At 39.7% G+C, this 24456-nt stretch overlaps 2 protein-coding genes across 7 annotated transcripts in view; both read right to left on the bottom strand.

Moving 5' to 3' along the window:
- Window positions 1–22987, bottom strand: part of PCYT1A (phosphate cytidylyltransferase 1A, choline) — a 44440-nt gene extending 21453 nt beyond the window's left edge. The window contains exons 1-2 of one of the 6 annotated variants that reach the window (XM_019922862.3): window positions 22841–22987; window positions 5734–5860 (exon numbers count right to left, since the gene is read on the bottom strand). In XM_019922862.3, coding sequence (XP_019778421.1) covers window positions 5734–5850 — 117 coding nt within the window. In that variant the 5' untranslated portion in view covers window positions 5851–5860; window positions 22841–22987. Of the gene's footprint in view, window positions 1–5733; window positions 5861–11386; window positions 11408–14550; window positions 14572–20599; window positions 20621–22362 lie in introns of those variants that run through there. The other 5 variants (XM_033855676.2, XM_019922865.3, XM_033855677.2 and 2 more) reach the window with 5 other exon arrangements.
- On the bottom strand, window positions 5867–8784 carry LOC101320435 (translation machinery-associated protein 7-like). Its single transcript, XM_073804090.1, has one exon. It carries the CDS (start codon window positions 8694–8696, stop codon window positions 8505–8507), a length of 192 nt encoding a protein of 63 aa, XP_073660191.1. The 5' UTR covers window positions 8697–8784; the 3' UTR covers window positions 5867–8504.
- Window positions 22988–24456: the final 1469 nt, after the last annotated feature.

The following is a 24456-nucleotide window of genomic DNA, read 5'->3' as shown; positions in this document are numbered from 1 at the left end:
CATATTTAAGTAAGTAAATAAATAAAAGCCAGACATAAAAGGCCACGCATTGTGTGATTATATGAAATGTCCAGAATAGGCAAATCCCTAGAGAGAGAAAGTAGATTAGCAGTTGCCAGGGAGTAGAGGGAAGGGGGGAATGACGGAATGACTGCTAATAGGTATAGGGTTTCTTTTTGTGGTGATAAAAATGTTCTGGAATTAGTGGTGATGGTTGTACAACACTGTGAATTTTCAGTATTAAAACCACTGAATTGTACTCTTTAAAATGATTAAAACGGTAAACTTTATGTATGTGAATTTTATCTAAATTTTAAGAGATACATTATGTATCCTATCTTTCATAACTCTGTTTCTTCAATCTTCCTTGTATACTGTGTACATTCCAAGGCAGAAGGCAAATGCAACTGTCCCTCCTGGCTAGAATTTGTGCTGAATCGATTCCTCCTAAGTATAGAGAATGAAACCTAAGGTTCTTCAGCTAAAACAGATCAGCAAAATCTTTAACTCTCTAGAGCTGCCTCCAGTTAGAATGAGTAGTATTTTTTAAAACACCCTATTATTCTCTTCTCAGTTAGAGAACATTGTCTCTAAAAGCTGATGTTTATATAAAAGTAGGACTAAGTATTTCTACCTGTGTTCTCCTAAAACAAACCTCCTTCATTTTAACCTCCAAGGAATCCTATGGAATAATACTGCTTTCAAGTCTTTTGACTCTCTGGTAGCAAGGTATAAGTGAAAGGGCAAGGGTTTAGGACTTGTAAAAAACTTAGATCTAAATCCCAGCTCTATCACTTCATAGCTGTGAAATCACAGCAAGCTTCTACAGCTTTCATTTCACCTGCTATAAAATGGAAGATGAGACTTCCCTAGTGGCACAGTGGTTAAGAATCCTCCTGCCAATGCAAGGGACACGGGCTCTAGCCCTGGTCCGGGAAGATACCACATGCTGCAGAGCAACTAGGCCCGTGCACCACAACTACTGAGCCTGAGCTCTAGAGCCCGCGAGCCACAACTACTGATCCCGAGTGCCACAACTAGTGAAGCTCGTGCGCCTAGAGCCCATGTGCCACAACTACTGAAGCCCGCATACCTAGATCCCGTGCTCCGCAACAAGAGAAGCTACCGCAATGAGAAGCCTGCACACCATAACCAGAGAAAGCTGGTGCGCATCAACGAAGACCCAATGCAGCCAAAAATAAATTAAGTAATTTCTTAAAAAATGGAAGATAGTAATACCTGCTCCATAAGGTTGCTATGAGGATTAAATAAAATAGCATATGCAAAGTAACTAGCATAATGTTACACATACGAGTAGGCACTCAACAAATCTACATTAGCTCATTTTCTCTTCCATTCTATGGAACACAGGTTTCATTATACCAACAAAATTAACTAAATTGTATTAATCTAAAAGGTTAGCTTCTAAATGCTATATAAAGTTTCTAAGTCTATGCAAATTATAACTAATACTATTATAACTAAAACTTAAAACTTATAATGATCATCATCTCCCAAATTATGAATGAACTTCTGAATGCAATATTGCTTCCATAAAAACTTTCTCCTGGGCTTCCCTGGTGGCGCAGTGGTTGAGAGTCTGCCTGCCGATACAGGGCACACGGGTTCGTGCCCCGGTCCGGGAAGATCCCACATGCCGCGGAGCTGCTGGGCCCGTGAGCCATGGCCGATGAGCCTGCGTGTCCGGAGCCTGTGCTCCGCAACAGGAGAGGCCACAACAGTGAGAGGCCTGCGTACCGCCAAAAAAAAAAACCAAAGAAAAAAAACTTTCTCCTGATTATGTTCACATATATTAACTCACTACTCCTCAAAATTCTAGTGAAAGAGAAGAAGAGATTCTGGTGTCCTTACTAATAGGAAAGAGGAGGTAACTAAAATAATATAATACTAGAACTTGATATTGGCTTCCCTGTATGTATTCTATTTCCAAGGATTCGTAAGCATTTTTCAGCAAAAAGTTTCATAACGGCACAGAGAAACATTTCCCATTTACCCAAACATTCTGCACAAATGGTAACATGCCCTCCTGAGTTCCAAATTATTTCAATAATGCCAGGAAAAAGGCTCTAGATTCAAGAGGAATACAAGGTGGTGTGAGAAAGAAGGGATAAGGAACAGAGCAGAAAGAAAAAGAAAGACAATCATTCTCCCTGATTCCTGTTGCCATTTCAATGGATGTAAACAGTGAGCTCACCTATTTAACTATTTGGATGCCTCATAGACCTTCTAAGTTGAACCTGTACTAAACTCATCACCTTCCTCCTAAAACAGCTCTTCTTCCTCTATTTTTCATCTGAATGAGAAGCACCCCATCTACACAAACTACCTAAGGCTGAAACCTAGCAGTCATCCTTAACACCTCTCATCCTCTGCATCCTGATAATTTCCAAGAATTGTCTATTTCACTTCCTAAAAACTTAAAATTTGTCTTGTCCTCTCTGTATCTACTGCCTTAGTTTAATCCTTCATCATTTCTAACCTGCATCATTACAATAATCTCACAACTAGTCCTGTGGCTTCTGTCTATCCCTGTTTCAACTGTTCCTTTCCAAAGCAATCAGGATGATCTTCTAAATTGTATATCTGATCATATTACCTATAGGACAAAGTTCAAATTCCTTAGCACAGCATACAAGATCCTTCATGAGCAGGCCCTTGCTTTACCTTATCTATTGCAGATTCTTATTCTGAAGTTTAAGCTCCAGTAATGTTACTTGTAGTTTGCTAAACATACTATTATTTCACACTTCTGAAGTTGTACTCTATCTCTTGTCCATTTCTTGAATTCCTATTTAGCCTTCAAAGTTCAACTCTGAAATAATCTCCTCAATGAAGCTTTTCCAAAACCACTGTTCCCACCCCTCGGTCAAAGTTAATCTGTTGCTCCTCTAGAGGGTCACTGTACCTCTAACTTACTTCTATTTGGCCCTTTTCATACTGTATCTTAATTATTTGTCTCTTTCCCCTATTTGTCTATGAGCTTCTTAAGGGCAAGGCCACCCTTCCATCTTTGCAACTCAATGCATAGCAAATGACACACAGAGGTTCTCAATATATGCAGTTTGAAATGAGATTGTAAGATCTATCTCCATAAGCAGAACTTCGGCCAATTAACCTCAGAGTTTAAGTACTCTGTGACTTATTCATACATATGACAAATATTAAGATAGTCTAAATGTCTATTCTTTATAAATATTTCTGTGATCCTTTTGATTTTACCTTTAGAAACATCTGTTTCAGTAAATTCTTTATACTTATAGACAAACTAGCCATAAAGTTATCCCTTAATTTTTCCGCCTTAACTCTTTTCTCTCCCTTCATGCATTTTATCCTGACCTACCAACCCACCTACCAAATACTTGGGGAGGTTGGGAGGAAATGGGGAGTGACTGCTAATGGGTATGGGGCTTCTTTTGGGGACGATAAAAATATTCTAAAACTGGTTGTGGTGATGGTAGCACAACTCTGTGAATATATTAAAAACCATTGAATTGTACAGTTTAGATGGGTGGATTTATGATCTCAGTAAAGCTATCATAAAAAAAAGAAAAAACCTTGTTCATTTTTGCTACAGAGTTGAAAGGGATTCAGAGATGGAAAGCACATGTGTACAGTGGAGATGACACACAAGTTTATTTAGCAGACACTCTTCATTAGAGTCAGTCCAGCCTGTTGGGTGAGTGAATCTTTGACCATTAGCCCATGTTAAATAGCCGGTGTGTACCAAAGAGGAATGTGAAATAGGTAGCAAGCCACTTAACTGATCTGTGACATGAATATATGAAGCAGAGTAACTTAAATCATTGAAATTCCTCAGATTCTAAGAACCAAGAAATTTAAGTCTTCTCAGAGCCCATTCCACTAAGATTGGCCTTCTTTGGTCTATTCGTGGCTTTGGTGATTGGCTCAGAGTATTACCTACTTGGTTATAACTTGTCCCTACTCCAAATAAGAGTGCTGAATTGGTGCCCACCACCATCCCCTTAACCTGAATTCTCTAAGAAACATTCAGAAATTAAAAATGCCCTGTTAGGGACTTCCCTGGTGGCACACTGGTTAAGAATCCGCCTGCCAATGCAGGGGACATGGGTTCAATCCCTGGTCCAGGAAGATCCCACATGCCGCGGAGCAACTAAGCCCATACGCCACAACTACAGCCTGCGCTCTAGAGCCCGTGAGCCACAGCTACTGAAGCCCGCGCGCCTAGAGCCCGTGCTCCGAAACAAGAAAAGCCACCACAATGAGAAGCCCGCGCACTGCAACCAGAGAAAGCCCACACGCAGCAATAAAGACCCAAAGCAGCCAAAAAAAAGCCCTGTTTTGTTGACTGCTGAGTCATTTTCTGAGTTTACTTGCTGTAAAGAATAATGGCCCCCTAAGGATGTCTACATCTTATTTTCTAGAACCTGTGACTATGTTACATGGCAAAAGGGGCTTTGCAAATGTGATTAAAGGATTTTGAGATAGACAGATTATCCTGGATTAGCCAAGTATGTCCAACGTAATTACAAGGGTCTCTACAAGTGAATGAAGGAGGCAGGAGATTCAGAATCAGAAGGAGATGTGATGACAGAAGCAGTGGTCAGAATGTTGTGATTGCTGGCTGGCCCCTGAGCAAAGCAATACGGGCAACTTCTAGAAGCTGGAAAAGGCAAGGAAACAGTTTTTCCCCTAGAACCTCCAGCCCTAACAACACTTGATTTTAGCCTTTTAAGACCCATTTCAGCCTTGTGACCCCTAGAACTGTAAGATAATATATCTGTATTGTTTTAGGCCATTAAATTTGTGGTAATTTGTTACAACAGCAATAGAAAACTAATACACTTGCCCCCAACATAATCATCAATATCAGGCCTGAAGCATATACCTACTATTTGTGGAGTCCAGTTGCTTTTATTGCTCAAGATAGAATATTGTTTTATAACAACTAGTAATTGTGTCCGAGTAGAAATGTTTTTCCTTTTGGGTTATGAAGCTCCAAAAGTAACCAGTGGGAACTGCAGTTGGATCAATGGCTAATGGTCAATATAGGTACAAAACATACAGAAACATATAATTCTGTCACTGGGATTTTAAAACATGGATTTCATAACAACACTGTATATCAATAATAACTCCAACTGTGTATAAATATTCTTTGACATATTTTTTTTAGGGGAAGCTTCAAGAAGGGTACCAACCTGAGACAGAATGAGCCATTTGGAATGGGGTCTTTCATCAAAGGCTTGGAAGTGGTTAGGAAATACAAAGATATCATCCCAGAGATAAAGGAACATAAGGTAGGCAGTAATAGAAAAAGGTTCTCATCTAAGATATAACCAGTAATAGAGTGGAGGAGTGATATGAGAGAAAAGACAGTAAGACACAGAAAACTAAACACCATGAGATGATGCTAAGATCAGATCACTGCCTGGAGCTACAATTTCTCTGTTTCATTAGTTTGAATTTGATATTTTGCCTAATATATGTACAACCTCCAAATTTTCCTAACATTCTTTTTTCAATTCCAGTGTAAAGCTCTTACAACTGAGCAGTGAATTATAATCTGCATAAGAGTTCCAACAACTGGTGGAAAGTTACTATTCACACTTACTATTCATTCTTTCCATTATTTAAGAAGACTTGTAATGTTGATATTGTCAGTGTTATATCAGTTTCTACCCTCCTCCTGCCAGGTTAAGTGTTCAACAAAGAAATCTCTTCCTTACTTACAATTGCACAGCGTGGCATTTTTGAAGGAATTCCATCATCCTCTGCTGCCCCATTGGGTCCAGGTATCTCTTTCCTCCTCTTCCTCATGTTGACTTTGGCTGAATTCTGTGCATCCATCTTCTTCTAACTGGTGATAGAAAGTGAAAAAGAATTTTTGTCTCATTGGGGTGGGAAAAGCCTGTCACCAGTATTTCAGAGATGTTAATATGGAGGCACTTAGTATCAATTCCATAGCACACATTTCACAAAGATGAACCAATTGCAACCGGCAAAAACAGCAAAGCTTCACAAAACCCAGGCTCTAGTAGAAACAATGAAATGCCTCTCTGTGGAACAATGGCACAATTAATCACCTGGACCTTGTAAATTATTTCCCAACCAATACAGCCTGTATACCAACTGCTAATTTCATATCCTGACTGCATGCAAAAACCTGGAAGAACCTGGCTGAGAAAGTTAGTTATACAGACTTTCCACTGCTCTTACATCATATCTCTAGGACACCTAGAAGTATGACAGGTGCAAGGAAATGTGAAAGGTATGTCTTTGGTACAGACGGAGAAAAGAGCCTTTTTTTTTTTAAAGGATGGCCACCAGCGATTCCTGGTTTAACAAAGCATGGATTTCTTAACTCTAAATGCTCTGTATATTTCAGAGACCACTCCTCCAGGATGAGAGCTATGAAAATTGTAGAGTAAGTGTACTTGTATCTTTTAAATGTCTTTCCTCTTCCTTTTTCAATTCATTTCCCCTCCCTCTTTCAGAGTCTTAGCACCTTAAGCTTGCTCAGAGTCCCCAACTACTAAAACCCCACCCAGGCTTCTCCTTCCCCCAAGGAAAAACTTATTATTGTCTCATTTAGCAGAAAGTGTCTAGCAACTAACTATTACAGAAAAGTTCTGAATATTTGATGTTTCATGTTTAGATGTTGGCTTGTGCTACACCTCCAATCCCCTACAAGGATATCTGCATTTTTCTTAGGTAACATAATTTGCACAAATAAATTAATTTCTTGATAATGATGAAATTTTAGATATCAGCCAGAAATTGGAGATAGAGGAACTTCAATGATCAACTGCCATCTCTGCCCAAGACGTGGTACAGTGAAAGGTGGAAAAAAGATCCTTAGAGCAGAAGCAGAAAACAAAACAAAATCCTAGACAGAATGAGGACTTTCTACTCTGCCTCACTGCCTCTAATAAGCCCTCCAGAATACATGTTTATCTAAACAATCGCAATTGTGCCTTTCTTTCTTTCCTCTGGTTAAATTAAATTCCAAGTGGCAATGTGATTAAGATCGACAAGAAACCTAACCTAATTCTTAGAGACTGAAAGAAACACCCCATGAGTCATGGCTAAGTATTAGGCTGGTATGAAAAAATGTCAGAATCTAAAGTGAAAGATGACCACCACCCAGAAACTTCCTTTCATCACATATTCAATTAAAATTAAAATGTCTCTTCATCACAAATTAAAATAAAATGAAACGAGGGTACTGTATATTTAACAAGCTTTTCCAGTAATGATGATCAGAGATTTTCTTCATTATTTTTATTAATTATTCTTTTGAAATATCCAGAGGTCAGATTTACTACTCCCATCTCAATGGTCTGAGAGGCCTGCTAAGAATGCCTAATCAGTTCAGTTAATGACTGTTTCTAATTTGCATACAACAGGACTTTGCTGCAAATATCTGTTAAATTCTCAGAGTAGGTAGACAAAATCCATTATGAGAAATATAATCAGCAATCTGGTGTCAGGTAGCTCAAGGTCAGGCAGTCAATAATATTGAGTATTTATTGTACACAAGGTATTATAACATAATTTTAAAAGTAAAAGTTATTTTCTCAAGAAGCCTTCAATCAAGGTGAGGAAACCACATGTTTATGATTAAAAAATGCTCCTTAGGATTGCAAAACCATTGGGGGAAAGTTTGTTTAGGAACAGTTTCAAAGTAAATATCTCCCTATCAATGACTTATTAATTACAAAGTAAAAAGAGTTACCTTCAAAGTGAAAAAAATCTGAATTGGGAGATTGGGATTGACATATATACACCAATATGTATAAAATGGATAACTAATAAGAACCTGCTGTATAAAATAAATAAATAAAATTTTTTAATGTACACTATTAATAATGTAAAAAAAAGTGAAAAAAATCTCTCAGCTAAGTAATTAAAGCTAATTAACATCACCAATAATGCCTCCTGATGTGAGGCACTGAGGATACATCATCTGCCAAAAATGCATAACCTGTATGGCTTTATGAGGAACAATCAGACAAACCTCAACTAAAGGACATTCTACAAAACAACAAGGCTGTATTCTTCAAAAAAATGTCTATCATGAAAAACAATGAAAGGCTGAGGGACTGTTCCAGGTTAAAAGAAACCAAAGAAATGACAACTAAATGTAATGCATAATTCTAGATTGGGGGAGAAACTGTTATAAAGGATAGTTATTAGGACAATCAGTAAAATTAAAATATGGATTCTGTATCAGATAATAATATATATCAATGTTAAAATAAACTTCCTTAAGTTGATCATTATACTGTTATATAAAAGACTGTCATTGTTTTTTTTTGTTGTTTTTTTGTTTTTTTGTTTTACAAAAGTTTATTCTTAAATGTACAATAGGTTCCAAGACAACACTTCATTCTAGTTATAGGTGGCAACAGATGTTATGGCAGGGAATCCAGATGTTTAATCCAGATGTTTAAACAGGAATGGAACTAAGGATCATCATTGCCTCAGGCACAAGGAACAGCTTACTTTTTGCCAGATTTCTTAATTCCACCTGTGGCCAGGGGGCCTTTCCCCCAGGCCTTCGCTTTTAGCTCCTCAAATTTCTTTTGCTCCTCCTTCTGTTTCTCCTTGAATGCCTTATCTTCCTCGTCCATCTCCTTGGCTTGCTTCTTAGGCTGCTTCAGGGGCTTCTTGCCACCTTCGCAGCCCAACATGGCACCTGCCACCCCTTCCCCAGACCCTGCCACCGGATGCCTGTCATTGTTTTTTTATGCTGAAGTATCTAGGGATAAAGGGTTATGATCTCTGCAACTTAACCTCAGCAAAAAAAAAAAAAAAAAGAAAAAGAAAAAAGAAAAATGTGTATATTATATTACATTTAAAAAGGTAAAACAATATGGCAAAATGTTATCAATGTATGAAGCTGAGTCAGGCACAAAGGAGTTCATTTTAATATTCTTGCAACTTTTCTAAAGGCTTTACTTTTTATTTTTAAGTAAAAAGTTTACTTTTAAAAATGTTCAAGGGCTTCCCTGGTGGCGCAGTGGTTGAGAGTACGCCTGCTGATGCAAGGGACACGGGTTCGTGCCTCGGTCCGGCAAGATCCCACATGCCGCAGAGCGGCAGGGCCCATGAGCCATGGCCGCTGAGCCTGCGCGTCTGGAGCCTGTGCTCCGCAACGGGAGAGGCCACAACAGTGAGAGGCCCACGTGTCACAAAAGAAAAAAAAATAGTTCAATAAACATTTTCTACACAGATAGGCCCTCATCTAAGGTTGTCTTTTGGGGTCTCCAGAAACAGATTTCCTCTCCTTCCTAAATCTTTGAATCAGTGTAGATGATACATATATTCCAAGAAGTATGTTTTAGGAATCTAAATGTGTTGGAAGAAAGTAAGATAATAACAGCAAATTCATAATAATGACTTTTTTTTTCAATATTACCAGTGCCAGGCACTGTGCTAGGTACTTTATATACATTATTCTCATTTAACCCATATAACCTGAGAAGCAGGTATTTTTAGTCCCAATTTACAAGTGAGAAAACTAAGGTTCAGGGAGGTTAAGCAACCTATCCAGAGATCACACAGCTAGTAAATGAGAAAGCCAGAATACTGTCTCCCAGAAATTCACAGATTTTTTAAAGAAGCTGTCTCATCATTACTGCTGCTTCCCTCAATCAAGAACATTTTTTCCACAGCATGGGTTCCTGAAGTTTTTGTAAACTTAAGTCAGACCAGCCTACCTGAACAGTGGAACAAAAGGTCACAGTCACTTAAAGGTAAACAAGGTCCCAGCACCAATCAAATAGAACTGACATGGCTATTGGCCTGATTCCAAAGTTGCCTGATTTGTCAGCTGTACAGATCTTTCCTACTGGAAAAGTTTTGCTAGGATTTCCTGATAAGCTTTCAACGTAAGCAAAAAAGAATTAATTCTCTGCTCATCTCTCTTCTGACATTACAAATAGGTGGTGCTTAAGTCACCTGTACTTTTCATTCATGATACAAAATAGAGTTTTAAGGATGCCAAAATAAAAAGGGAATAAATGTCATGTCATATTCTCACCAGTTACTTTCCATGACTTCAAGTTAAAATTCCTTAAAGTTTAATAGAAAAATACTTAACACATCCAAAGACATGTTTATAGGAACTTCTCAGAAGTCTTTGCTCTGTATGTGTGTCGGTGTGTGGGGGGGATTATGTGTGCTATAATATTTTTACAGCTCTACTGAATGAACTATAATTAACATACAATAAACCATATATTTAAAAGTGTATAATTTAATGAGTGTTAACATTATATACCTGTGAAATCATCAAAATTGAAAAACATATCCCTCGCTCTCAAGTTTCCTCATACCTCTTTATAATCCATCTCTCCCTCCCTACTCTGACTTTGCTTTGCTTTTTTGTTTTGTTTACATTGTGGTAAAATATACATAACATAAATTCTACTTTGCTTTTTAACTGTTTAATTCTTGAAGTACTGAACCATCTTGCATAATTCAACTTAACCAGCCAAATACATGGTAGATATCATCATACTAGAAAGAAGCAAAGGTGCTAAATACTGCCCTTGTGGTTTTAAAGATATTTTAAAGTCAAATTGATATCTGGAGTCACTAGATATTGTGACACTGGATCTATTCCACTAGATTAAAAAAATCATACAAAAAATATAAAATATCACAATGAGAACTCAAGGGAGGAGAAAGGAGGTATCTGACTACCTATTTAAAGCTAATGTAAAATTCATGAACAAAGAATCAAGTCAACCATTAGTATTAGTACTGACACATTGCAAAGCCCATTGGTAAATAATAGTAATACTAACATATTTTACCTGAATTTCAGTTGAGTACATACATTCTTCAACAAAATCTCTCCTTCTGTCTTATATAAATACCTCTAACCAAATGTCTAAGGCAGTGTTTCTCAATATTTTTTATCCATGCTCCATTTTGAGAAAAGTAAAAATCTTTAACCTCACTCCGTTAGTATACTGTAGTGATTAAATAGAGGTCAGCCCCTAAATCATATTACCTAAATATGAATCCCATTTCTACCACTAACTAGCCATGAAAATTTGGACAAATTCCTTTATCTCTCCAAGTCTTAGTTTCATCATCTAACAAATGTGGTTTAAATGGAATAATCCATGTAAAGCCTTACTTAGCTCAGAGTCTGGCACACAGTATGTGCTTGTAAACATTAGCTACTATTATTATTTCATAGTAGTAGTAGTTGCCATCATCTGCCTTAAAGTCTATCTTCCGTGTATCCCCTATAGCCAAGAAGATTTTGTCAAGTTTTCACCCATGATTACTACTATAAAAAATGTACTTTTAATGTAAAAGTATGATAAAACATGAAGTATGCTCCATCTCCCCATCTTATCCTTACCCCATTTAAGAATCACTGCTGTGGAACTTCCCTGCTGGTCCAGTGGTGAAGAATCCGCCTTCCAATACAGCGCGTCACAACGAGCTCCCGTGCCTCAACTAGAGAGCCTGTGTGCTGCAAAGTACAGAGCCCACTCGCTCTGGAGCCTGCGCGCCACAACCAGAGAAGAGAAAACCCGCACGCCACAACTAGAGTGAAGCCGGTGCACCGCAGCAAAAGATCCCGCCTGCCTCAATGAAGATCCCGCAAGCCGCAACTAAGACCCGACGCAGCCAAAAGTAAAATAAATAAATAATAAACAAATCTTTTTTAAAAATAAAGTAATTTAACAATTGAACATCCTTGCCCAACAGACACTAATTCAAAAAAAATTACGATTGTAGCAAGAACTCTTCTAGAGTCTGATGTTAAGCTATGATGAAGAAACACCACTATTACTACTACTACTACTACTACTACTACTACTACTACTACTACTACTACTACTACTACTACTGTCAGCATTTATATAACACCTGTATGTCTAAAAACTTTAAAAATATTAAAACTCTTGGGGCTTCCCTGGTGGTGCAGTGGTTAAGAATCTGCCTGCCAATGCAGGGGACACGGGTTCGAGCCCTGGTCCGGCAAGATCCCACATGCCACGGAGCAACTAAGCCCATGCACCACAACTACTGAGCCTGCACTCTAAAGCCCGGAAGCCACAACTACTGAGCCCGCATGCCACAACTACTGAAGCCCGTGCACCTAGAGCCTGTGCTCCGCAACAAGAGAAGCCACTGCAATGAGAAGCCCGCGCACCGCAACGAATAGCCCCCGCTCACCGTAACTAGAGAAAGCCCGCGCATGGCAATGAAGACCCAATGAAGCCAAAAATAAATAAATTAAATAAATTAAAAAAACACAAAAAACTCTCTTAACATTCACAACCCTTTGACATAGACGTATTATTTTTATCACTATTGAAACTGAGGCACAGAAAATAAGATCACACAGCTAGTAAGTGGCGAAGCTAGGAATCAAATTCAGTCAGCCTGGCTGCAGACTACACACCGTTAACTACTGTGGTATACAACAAAATGCGACACTGTACTATACAAGAAGGTACCTAATAACTATCTCTAAATATCTGAATGCCTGTTATGTTGGATGGGGCAGACACTTATTCTGTGAAAGTCCAGATAATAGAAAATGAATCACTAGTTGGAAGATGCAAAGACACAAACTTTAACATAATAAAAACCTTTTTAGGAACGAAGAGTTATCTGAAAAGGGGCTGAGTTACCTCGGGGGCATTTCATTTTGGCATACCAGGACATTCAAGGAGAGGTTGTGTAGAAATACCTTCATTAATTTTATTAGTCATAATCCTGTAAAGTCCATCATGGTTGATCTTTTTGTTTGTTCTCATCTTAAAATAATCTCAAATCATGACTGCCATCTATCATACTAGCATTCACAATGTTATGTAACCTATAAACTTGAAAAGCATGTTTTTTATGTTTCCATCCATGTTAGTGCTGAAAGTATTGATCAGGATAGATATATGCCACCATACACCAATGTGACATACCACTGGACCCCTCTCTCCTCATTGAGATCCACTCTTAATACTCTAGGTTAGTACAATATAAAACACAGGAGAGTTTATCTTTAGAAAACAGGATAGAAAAATATATTTAGAATTCTTAATGATTAAGGTATTCAATCAGATGTAAACCCATTTCATTGTACTATCACATAATCCACATTTCTCTATCACAGTCCCAAAGATTATGATAATAGTGATGATAAAAATTATAGCTAACACTTACAGAGTACTTCCTTTGTGCCAGAAAGTTATAAACCTTTTGCATATATTAAATAACTTAATTCTCACAACAGTCTTATGCGATAGATAATATTATTTGCTCTATTTTGCAGATGAGGAAACCGAGGCACAGCTGGGTTAAATGACTTGCCTGAGGTCACACACGTAGGACAGGGCAAAACCAGGATTTGAACCAAGGCATTCTGGCTCTAGGATCTGTGCACTTAACAACAACACTGCCTAGTATTTATTTACTTATTATGTGCTGCCTAGTATATAAAATGGTCATACATGAATTTAAACAAAACCACTTACTGCACTCTGGTCATGCACTACACTGTGCCAAACAGGATTTTAATTTCTTCTTTCACAAAGACTGGGCTCCTTCTCACCGGGCATATCGCTGACAGACCACTTAGGAATTCCAAGGGGCTTATTTTGGTTTGGCCCAGAGTAGAAGAGTAGAGGGTGCAATAGACCAGGAATCATATCATACAAACGGGGACTTCATTCTAGCTCCTCCCAGGGAATTCCCTGGCAGTCCAGTGGTTAGGACTCACGCTTCCACTGCAGGGGGCATGGGTTCAATCCCTGGTCGGGGAACTAAGATCCCACAAGCCTCTCAGCCTGGACAAAAAAAAAAAAAAAAAAAAAATCTAGCTCCATCTAGTACCTTAACTCTAAGTTATAGTGAGTGCAAATGAGAGATTAGAAAACAAACTCCCTGATGTTGCTTCTTTCCACCGTTCAATTCTCCTGCTCTGAGTAGAGCCCATTTTCATTCGGAGACTCAGTATCATTCGGTCTGTGTGATCTTCACCCTTAGCCATACCGTCAGATGCCACGTGCCTAACCTGAACCAATCAGCACATCACTCTCTCAGGCCACAGACTGGGGGAGGAGGGAGGTGGGAATGGCAGTGATTGGTGACCTAAGATAGTCCAATCAGAGTGAATCTCAGGACTCACCAGATAGGAATTCTTGGACAAAGATTATCACTTCTTTCTTTGTGAGTTCAAGCCTGGAGACCTGACTCTAGGAACCATCCTGTAACAATCTAGTGGTCATCCTATAACCAGGAAGAGAGTCTTTCTCAAAATAGTCACACAGAGAAAGCAATGCTGATGATGGAGAGAAGCCAGATCCTGAACTGCCTAATTGTGTCAACCAATACATCCCCCTTTTTGCTTAAGCTCAGTTAGGCTTGGCTTTTTATCACTTAGAACCACAAAATCATAATTAATGCATTCAATACTTGGCAATGAGCCCTAGCACAAAGTAGGTGCTCAATAACTATTTGAATAAATGTAATAAGTGGAAAAACTCCTTTGAAATTTTGAAAAGCACTACTTACGTTAGTATTTTGTTTTGATGGAAAGAGGTCAAGTACTTGTCAATTTATAATGTATCAAAGATGGCAAAACAAAGCTCTCATCCTGTCAAAAGTATTTTTTCTTATCTGCTTACAGTTCTTCTATTTTCCAAAGATGACTTTTGTGTCATATATTGTATTTTATACTATACTCTTTTTTAAAATTTATTTATTTATTTATTGGCTGTGTTGGGTCTTCGTTGCTGTGCGTGGGCTTTCTCTTTGACGCGGTGCGCGGGCTTCTCTTTGCGGTGGCTTCTCTTTGTTGCGGAGCACAGGCTCTAGGCGTGTGGGCTTCAGTAGCTGTGGCATGCAGGCTCAGTAGTTGTGGTGCTCGGGCTTAGCTGCTCCATGACATGTTGGGTCTTCCCGGACCAGGGCTCGAACCCGTATCCCCTGCATCGGCAGGCGGATTCTTAACCACTGTGCCACCAGGGAAGCCCCTTATACTATATTTTAAACTGAACATTACACATCAGACTTAAACTGAAGTTTTAAGATCCTCTGGATTTAGAACAAACACATCTAATACTTTTTGTTTTATAATGCAAAACACTTCTATATCTTCTCCATTTTCTTAGGAGATGGAAAACACCAAGATCACAGTCATTCCATAATAGTGACCCTAAAAGAATTCAGAAATTATAAAGAGATTAACCCTCACACCTTTCCTCTAGAACTATTACTAATTTTTAAACTTTGACTTTATAGGTCTCTCAAGTTTTTCATTTTTCACTGGCTCTCTTAGACCACCCCCATGTTCCTCACATCTACTACCTTATACACTATGAAAGTATATATAAAAATTTAATAATTAGTGCCTAAACTGATGAAAAAAATTACCCCCAGCTTCCCTAAAGTTCCAATAGATGTCTGCTAGGACACATCAAATTTGCTGCTGAGAAAAGGTATGTGGGAGGATGAGGGCATACTGAGGGTTGCAAATATATGTTGGCTTTTTAGTTCATTACACTGAGACTTAGCTTGATCTAAAATCACACCACCTTTAAAATACTCACAATTGCCCAGTAACCACTGAATACCTCCAACAATGAGGAATAATACTTCGCAACTCTCCATTTATGATAACTGCCCATTTGCAACCAACCAATACTAGTCAAGTAAAAGTGAGTGATGACGCTGGAAAAGAAGACTTTAAATATCTACATTCCAGAGGGAACACACACACACACACACCCCAACACAGGCTGCCTTAATATCTGTTTGTCCAGTGGGTAATAGGGTTGGGAAAAGATGACACCTCCTCAGAGCCAATACAGTACAAGATCAAAATGGGGCTGGGGAGCAGGAAATTGCCCAATGATTTGCAGGTGGAGCCTGGCTTCCAGCCACAGCACCCACATTAATTAAGCTGGGATGAGTCAAAATGAAAGCAGTTGGAGATAGAATACACAGCCTCACTTATGAGCCCATTAGGGTGGGCCAAAACTTCCTATTTCCTTAGCAGTTTATCCTCCCCAAAAGTTTCTGTCAAAAGAAGCTATAACAAAAGAGAAAAAGGGAGCTGGCAGCCAGAATGCAGCACTTGTAAGGCCTGATCTTTCCAACACTGCTACATATTCAGTCCCGAGATAAGTCACCTTATCTTAGTCAAATTCTCCATTCAAGCACAGATTCTAAATATGGACATAAATACCCACACCACCACCATCACTACCATAACCCAACCCTGCCTATTAAGTGCCTTAATGTCTCCAAATTGCTTTCAAGATACGGAATGTGGTATCTGTTCCTGTGATTTTTACCCAGATTCACAAAATCTGGCTCCATTTCTGCTGACTAACCTCCCAGCATACACTGCTTGCCTTGTTCTTTAATGTTCCAATAGATGCCTGCTTGGATGGATTAACTTTGCTATTAAGGAAGTACACAGAAGTAGAAATGTGTGTCAGCAGGGAGGGGTGGCAGGGAGGAGATACTGAGAATAAATCTAATCAAGTGTCTTTCCAACGTGAATATCTTGAAGGAGACAAAATCTGGGCGCTGGTATGCATATGCTTCTGTTTTAAAGATGAAGGTCTCCAACAAGTGCAGTTTTAGAAACTCCCACCCAATCCTCTCTATTCTACTTCCTTATTGTCAGTAGATTTAGTAAGCACCCCAGGGTGAAAGAGGAGGTGGACTCTGCTTCCTAAGCTATGCAACAACCTAAATAGTAGAAGTTGCAATAATGTATACTCTTAAAACTAATTCAAATTTGACTGATTACTACAGGGAACTATCTGTGAAAAGAGGAAACATGAATTTTTCCTTTGCATTCTATTCCTGCTTCCCCTGTCTCTGGGCCTACAATTATCTTCCTCAGTAAAACCCTACGCTCAGTAATTTTCTACTGGCATACCAATGTCCAGTTCCAAAGCTGAGTAAGCAAGCATACTTTGTACTTGGGATCTTTATCGGCTTCTACCTTTGTGGAGCTTAATAAAGTAGTGCTCTAAGAGGCAAGCTCTGTGAACTCCTAGGTTAAAGTGAATCAAATACTGTTGGCATTAATCATGTCATCTGCTGTACAATCAGGCCTTCCCACAGATAACAGTGCAGTCACATCACCCCTTGTAAAGACCTTTGAAGCTTGAGGGAGGATATGTCTAACCCATAGTGGGGAGGAGGGACTGGATTCAAGAACCAGCAGAACTCCTAGAGCAGCTCACAAGCCAAATATGGCCCACTGCCTGTTTTTGTAATTAAGGTTTTACTGGAACACAGCCACGCTCATTCACTGATGAATGAATGAAAAGTGGTCTATGGACACTTTTGTGCTACAACTGCAGAGTTGAGTAGTTGCAACAGAGACTGTATGACCTGCAAAGCTGAATATTTACTATCTGGCCCTTTACCTAAAAAGTTTGCCAACTCTATTCTAGATGAAAACAGGATCAGTTTTATCAATAATTTGGTAGTGAATTCTGCCTAGATTATGCAAACAGTTCTAAAGTGGAGGACAGCGCTAGGAATAGAATTATTTCAAGAAACTGTACCATAACTTTCTGATACAGGATTTCTACAGTTTATGTCACTAACCTGTATATATCACCACACTGTATAGAATAACTCAAAAGAATGCCTGATTTGGGAAGTTCTAAATGTAAAAGTGTTTTCACAACATGATCTGCACAGATGATTAGTTTTAAATCAGAGCTCAATGTTATTCCTCAATATTTGGGACCTGTAAATTGCCACATCTAAGATCTTAGCTCTGAACTTGATCTCTTCCCTCTAATTTCTCCAGAGAAACCCTTATTCAACAAACACTGAGTGGGCACCTACTCTGTGCCAGACCCTGGGTTAGTCCTGGACCAAAATAAAGTTTCTTCTTGGGCCTGACCACACAGTAGGATATTTCAGGAAAGAGATTATCCTAAAAACCACAAGGGACACTTGTAATATCTCTTACAGTTGAATGATTTTGCTCTGCCACTATTCTACTAGAAGAATCAGTGAGTAAACCCTGTGTTTAGATTTTGCTCTTCCTAGAGTGGGTTATGGAACTTATATCTCTAAGGCAGGGTCTACGACAGATTCAGGGAGTCTTGGATTTGGATCAAAAAAATTATATCTTTATTTTCACTAGCCTCTGGCAAATTCAGCATTCCTTCAATTATGAACATAAGCCACAATAGTAATAGTACACTTAGTAGAACAGACTTTGTCACCAATAGAAATCATAGATATTTTCATATAATATCACACTCATTACAAATATCTTGAAATACTGTTTAAACACACGATCATTTAAAAATTATCATAGCTATTAGACCCACTGATAGACAGTAAACTTTATTTACTATGTTAATAAAAACTACATGTGCTATATCACACATTTTAAAAATATTTTTATAACTATATTTCAACACAATTTGTTTCCTTTATAATTCTATGTATTTTTTTGCAATAAAAACATTATCCCAAAAAAGGAGTCAACAAGGTTTCACCATACTGACAAAGAGGTCCACGGCACAAAAAAGATTAAGACCTAGGGGCCAAAAAATAAACAAATAAACGTAAATCACATCTGAGGTAATTCTACGTAGATAAAAAAACTACCGTTTTCTGTTAAGTGCCATACACTCATTTTGTTCTCTAATATAAAGCAAAGACTATAAGTCTTTTTTTTTTTTTTTTTTTTTTTTTTAGCGGTACGCAGGCCTCTCACTGTTGTGGCCTCTCCTGCTGCGGAGCACAGGCTCCGGACGCGCAGGCTCATGGGCCCAGCTGCTCTGCGGCATGTGGGATCTTCCCGAAACGGGGCACAAACCCGTGTCCCCTGCATCGGCAGGCGGACTCCCAACCACTGTGCCACCAAGGAAGCCCTATAAGTCATTATTTTTAGCAGCCCTCACTTCAAACTGGTTTGCAAATAGTTGTGAATGTGATATATAACAGCCTAGCAGATCCATGGGTTCCGCTGCCAATCATTCTAGTCCAAACATAGAAAACTTCAAACTAACGTAAGTTTCAACAAGAGAGTTACCAAAACAAAGGGAGAAAAAAGACAACAAACAAACAAAAAACCAAAACACAACCCTGCTATATATCTATCTACTAATCTGGTTTGCAAACAGTAAAACACAGTCAATACAATTATTTATATTAATGAAATAATGTATGTAAACGAACCAAACACAGTGCCAAATATATACTAGAGACTCACTCTTTTTTTTTTCTTCTGGAATGGTGCCCTGGCATATACTGCAAAATAACGTATGTAAAAATGTATATTCCCTAAATTTACTGACTGAATTATAGAGGAAGGGAGTTAGAATTTAAATTTTGCCACAAATCATTCATAAACAATTGACAAAACAAATCATACTTCATACACGTGTCCAGGTACCCATTTGACAGGAATATTGTGAAAAGGGAACTTCAGGACTAGAAACAGAAAGGTTTATGCTTAGGAAAGAGAAAGTGCTAGAAGTTACCCTCTGGGTATATAAGCAGGAGGGCTGAGCCCTGCTCTTACACTCTCCTTCCTATTGTTTTCTTTTTTCTTTCTTTTTTTGTCTTTTAATTGGGGTATAGCTGTTTTACAATGCTGTGTTAGTTTCTACTGTACAGAGAAGTGAAGTAGAGCTCCCTGTGCTATACAGCAGGTTCTCATTAGTTACCTATTTTATACATATTAGTGTATATATATGTCAATCCCAATCTCCCAATTCATCCCAGCCTCCCCTTTACCCCCCTTGGTGGAAGTCCATACGTTTGTTCTCTACATCTGTGTCTCTATTTCTGCCTATTGTTTTCTAATGTGACTTATGTACTGATAACATAGGTAAAAGATGTAGAAGCAGCCACAATGTTGAGTAAAAAGGAACTCTCACAGTTCAGTGATGATTGGGAAGTACTCTGATTTCAGGGTTTCTCTAACAGAAAAAATTCCCCCCAAATCATGACTTTTAGAAAAATTTATTCTTTCCAATCTATTTTAGGGTAACACAAACGTTAGTGTAAGACAGACCTATTTCTGTTTGATTCAGTAGGAGGAATTACCTCTATTAGTAGAAAAGCCAGAAGATCTGGTTTCAGATGAGAGTTACACAAATACTTGGAAAGAAAAGCATAAGAAAATTACAATTATAACTAGATATTCTGTCCTTAACCATCATTAAAAATAATAGCAAATTATTATGCTTGCTTTTTCTATGAATATTTCATAAATTAATCCTCATGAGAGTTTATAACATGAAGAGGTTATTCAGCTCCCACAGGAAAGTCATGAATGAGGTCAGGTGGTTTACAAACTCCATGAGATTGTACACTAAATTTGGTGAGTATGCATATATTTCAGATTCTTAAAGGGCCATTTAACCAGAAGAACAGTTATCTCTGCCATAGAAAATCTAAAGCAAGAGAAAGCAATAATTCTTCCCAGAGACACAGAGTAAGTCAGTGTTAACATCAGATAAAGTAACCAGGGACTTCTGAATCCAAGGCTCTATCTGACTAGATCATTCTCCTTAAGGGATCACATATCCAAAGAGGAGATTCCCCAAGAAAAATAAAACCTCACCTGTTTATGGGAGAAGAAATCATAGGCTGAGGAAGGAATAAAAGTTCATTCGTTATCAATCAGGCCATTATACTGGTTTTCAAAGGAAGTTTGCAAAGCAGGGTAAGTCAGAAAGAATCATCTCATTCAGCAGACACAAATGACCCCAGAGGCAGTGCTGCAGTCCCCAAGTCTAAATGTCTTCCCTTCTGTGGTGAGTTACCTTTAAGCATTATATTCTGTTCTAGGAACAAATTCTTGAGTAGTTCCTTTTAGTTATGTTGAATGTAAGCCAAGTAAACATCTAATGTTCTAGAAAAAGCAATTTTTTAGCTAAACAAAGGCTATCCCTCACTATTCCCAACTCATTCCCATTCAAGAATCTTTCTGAACTCTCTTCCCCTATCACAAAATGTATGCGTGTGTAGAGGGTGGGGTGACTATTAGGTTATCAGATAAATACAGTGTCTGGTAAGTTGAAATTGCCTCAAGCTTCTTCTATTAGATATATTTTTTAAAACACTGGGTGACACAGTAAGTAGCACCTTCTACAAAGGGCTGTAAAAGAGGAGGAAGTAGTGAAACTCACTTTAGTTCATTTCATCTGCATCACTAACAGCCCTCATGAAAGGGAATCGGTAGGAAATAAAACCAGAGCTAAAACATCATTTGAATTATCCACAGCATGGTAACATTCCCAGTATGCCAACCTTGGCCTCCAGTGCACAAATCATTGAACTGGATAGCTAAAAACAGTAAAGCTTCTCCGCTGTGGCATTCTAGTCAAAATTGTTGACCTTCCCAGATCATCCTGTCTTCTCCAAGATAATCATCTGTTCACCACTGATTCCTGCACCAAATTCCATTCTCAACTAGTTTCTTTTTACTAGCAATTCTCTGTACTTGCAGAATCACTAAATATCAAGATTGAAAAGGACCCTGAAGGTTGTATCTCCCTACTCCCACTTTATTTCTTGGCAGAATCTTTTCTGTCTCTATCTTCAGTTCCCTTTCTAAGCTTTGTTCCTACCCTCCTCAAAGCTTCCACGCTTCCTCAATGTCTATTCCTAGTAGTTTTTCCTATCACAAACCCCTATATCCTCACTGCCTTTATAAATACCACTGTCCCTATTTCAATATATACCTGTTGGTTCTCCCAACTGAGAACCTGAGTTTCAGTCCCCAGTCACAACTGGTCACTTCGATTCTATTTGGGAAGCCTTCTCCAGTTAAGTCAATCTGATAAAGCCTGTGCCCCAGCCCCGGATTCAGTCTTCCTAATTGCATCTTTGTACTTCCAAACAGTCCCCTAATCGTAGAATCGTTGCATTTTAGACCAGAAAGAAAACTCAGAAATAATCTGGTCCAATGTTTTTCCAACTTTTTTTTACTACATTTTAAGACACACGAAATCCATTTTACATCATAATCTCACACACACATAACTGAAACACGTTTCATGAAATAATATTCTTACTCTGCGAACACACTGAAAATTTCTAGTCTATTTTTTTTTTTTTAATTTCAGGTTCCATCCACTAAATAGACTTCACAACCCAATCACAGAATGGAAGCCACAGTTTAGGAAACATTAATCTAGCCCAAACTTCCCATTCACGGAGGAAGAAACTGTAGCTCAGTGGTGACGTGAGCCTCCCAGCCACAAGAAGGTTGTCCATAAAATTAAACTCGGGTCTGTCTGATAAGTCCCAAACCAGTGTTTCCCACTAAGACCTTCTCCACCCAGTCACCACACCCCGTACCCAAACACCATGCTACAGTACCCTGTCCAGTCACTGATCACACACTCTTCTCCAACTCAGCCCCTCAAAGTTACTGCTCGTTGGTAGGAATCCCCCTGCAGCCGCCGCTTCATGTTCCCTTAGGTCAGAGTCCCGTCACAGTTACTATCCATCGATCGGTCTCCTCCGATTCGTTCGTCCTTGGTCACAGTTCCCTGCTGTCACTGCTTCATACTTCCTCGGTCATAGTCCCCTCGCAGCCTCTGCCTCGTGTTCTCCGAGGTCAGAGTCCCTCAGCATTCACTGCTGCGGGTCGCAGACCCCTCGCGAGCAGCTGCGTCTCAGTCACAGTCCCCTCGTTGTCAGTGCCCCTGGGTCACAGTAGCCTTGCAGCCCCAGCCTCACACTCCCTTCGCTGTCACTGACCCACTCTTCTTTCAGTCAGTCTCCCCGCGGTCCCAGCGCCACAGTTTCTCCTCTCAAATAGAGCCGCAAGGATAGGCACACACCGAGTCCTCACCTGCAGCTCACGCTCCCCCGGTCCCTGTCCCGTCGAATTTCTCCTGGGCGCCGCGTCACGGACAAGGGAAGTTGAGGGGGTTGCGGGGAGACGCCCGGGAAAGGCAGCTGACGGAACCGTGGGCCGGAAGTCCCGCCTACTGCCCGCCCTCTTGTCACTCCGACCACGACTTCTCCCTGAAAACCACGACCCCTGACACAGTAGTTCCGCCTCCATAGAGGCCCCGGGGACGGAGTGACTGAACCAAAATCCCCAGAGACAGAAGACAACATGGCAAAGGGTCAGTCTCCATGCGGAAGTAGAGTATGCGGTGGAGATACGGATGTATCTTGTAATGAGACACGCTGTGACTTGTCACTCGTGCTCACTGTCAGTCCTTCAAGAAGCGTTAACGCGATGGCTCCCCTTTTGCCCAGCTCCGGGCTCGGTCCCTTCCAGGAGGACCTGTCAGTCTTGGTCCTTCCTACTCTACCCCAGCGCCTGGCGTGGTGCCAGGCACTCGTACCAGCACATTCACAATGCAGACGGCCGCGACGCCTTCCACCCTTGACATCCCCTACCTCCACCCCATGGTCTGCGGCTGCTTCACACAGAGCCACCTTTTCCCTACTTGGTGATGTAAAGAGAATTCCAACCAAGTCCTGTGAAAAGCCCTCTTCCTGTTATTTCTAACCCAGGTTGGCTCAACAAAAGGTGATCCCTAGGCATAAACTGGGGGCCAGCTGAACAGGAACGGATTCAAGGGAGGCCACTGGTAGGAAATCACATGGCAGGGTGTCTGGTGAAGAGAAACGTTTTCCTTTGCTAGAATGAAACTTTGGAGGGGTCCCTTTTGATTCTATAGATGTAAGGCAAGTAAATACCCAATGTTATGGAAGAAGTATGTAAAAGAACTTTTTACATGCTTGACTTGAAAATGGCTGAGAAGAAATAGGGTGGGTAATGTTAAGCATCTGCTAAGGAGCCTCCAGGCAAAAAAAAGGATTGTAACCATTCCCTTTCCGGTTTCAAACAGTTATTTGAATAGGGCAGATAGATTAAGGTGCTGCAGATAAGGACAGCTAGCTGGAGAAGACACCAGGGACTCTAAGGGGAAAATTACTACAAAGATAGTGGGAATTGGGATAGTAACCAACATAATCTCCGAGAGTCTTAAGGGAGAGCTAATTTCATATACAGGCTGGAAACTCTCAGACCCTGACACTGGGCAAACCCTGGAGAAAACAAATACATGATTAAACTAACAAGCTGTGGAAAGTGTAGAGTGGCAAGAGCTGAGCAAAAACACTGGGTGAAAAATAAAAGCAGTAATTCAAAATGTAGGAAAAGCAGTGGGGCTAATGGCAGACTCCGGGAGGGTTCACGCCAACGAGTACTTCCCAGAACTTCTGCTCCCAGTGTCCTTGTCCCCACGGTGAGCCACAGCCACCTCCTGCCTCTGCAGGAGACCCTCCAGCACTAGCAGGTTTCCAAAACTTGACTCCGTGGCTTAGAAAGATCAGTTCCTCTGTGTGGTCAGTGAACGGATGGATGCCAGTTTGCATTTCCAGGAATGATATTCACGTTCAGAGCAAAAAAAAGGAGACTGTTTGGAACTTTGCATGTCAGCACTAAAT

This window comes from Tursiops truncatus, chromosome 4 (genome assembly GCF_011762595.2).
Source record: "Tursiops truncatus isolate mTurTru1 chromosome 4, mTurTru1.mat.Y, whole genome shotgun sequence".
Classification (NCBI taxonomy): domain Eukaryota; kingdom Metazoa; phylum Chordata; class Mammalia; order Artiodactyla; family Delphinidae; genus Tursiops; species Tursiops truncatus.
This window is presented reverse-complemented; position numbering and strand designations above follow the sequence as displayed.

Coding starts and splice junctions, on each gene's coding strand:
- LOC101320435 (XM_073804090.1), bottom strand. CDS start 8,696: ATGTTGGGCTGCGAAGGTGGCAAGAAGCCCCTGAAGCAGCCTAAGAAG.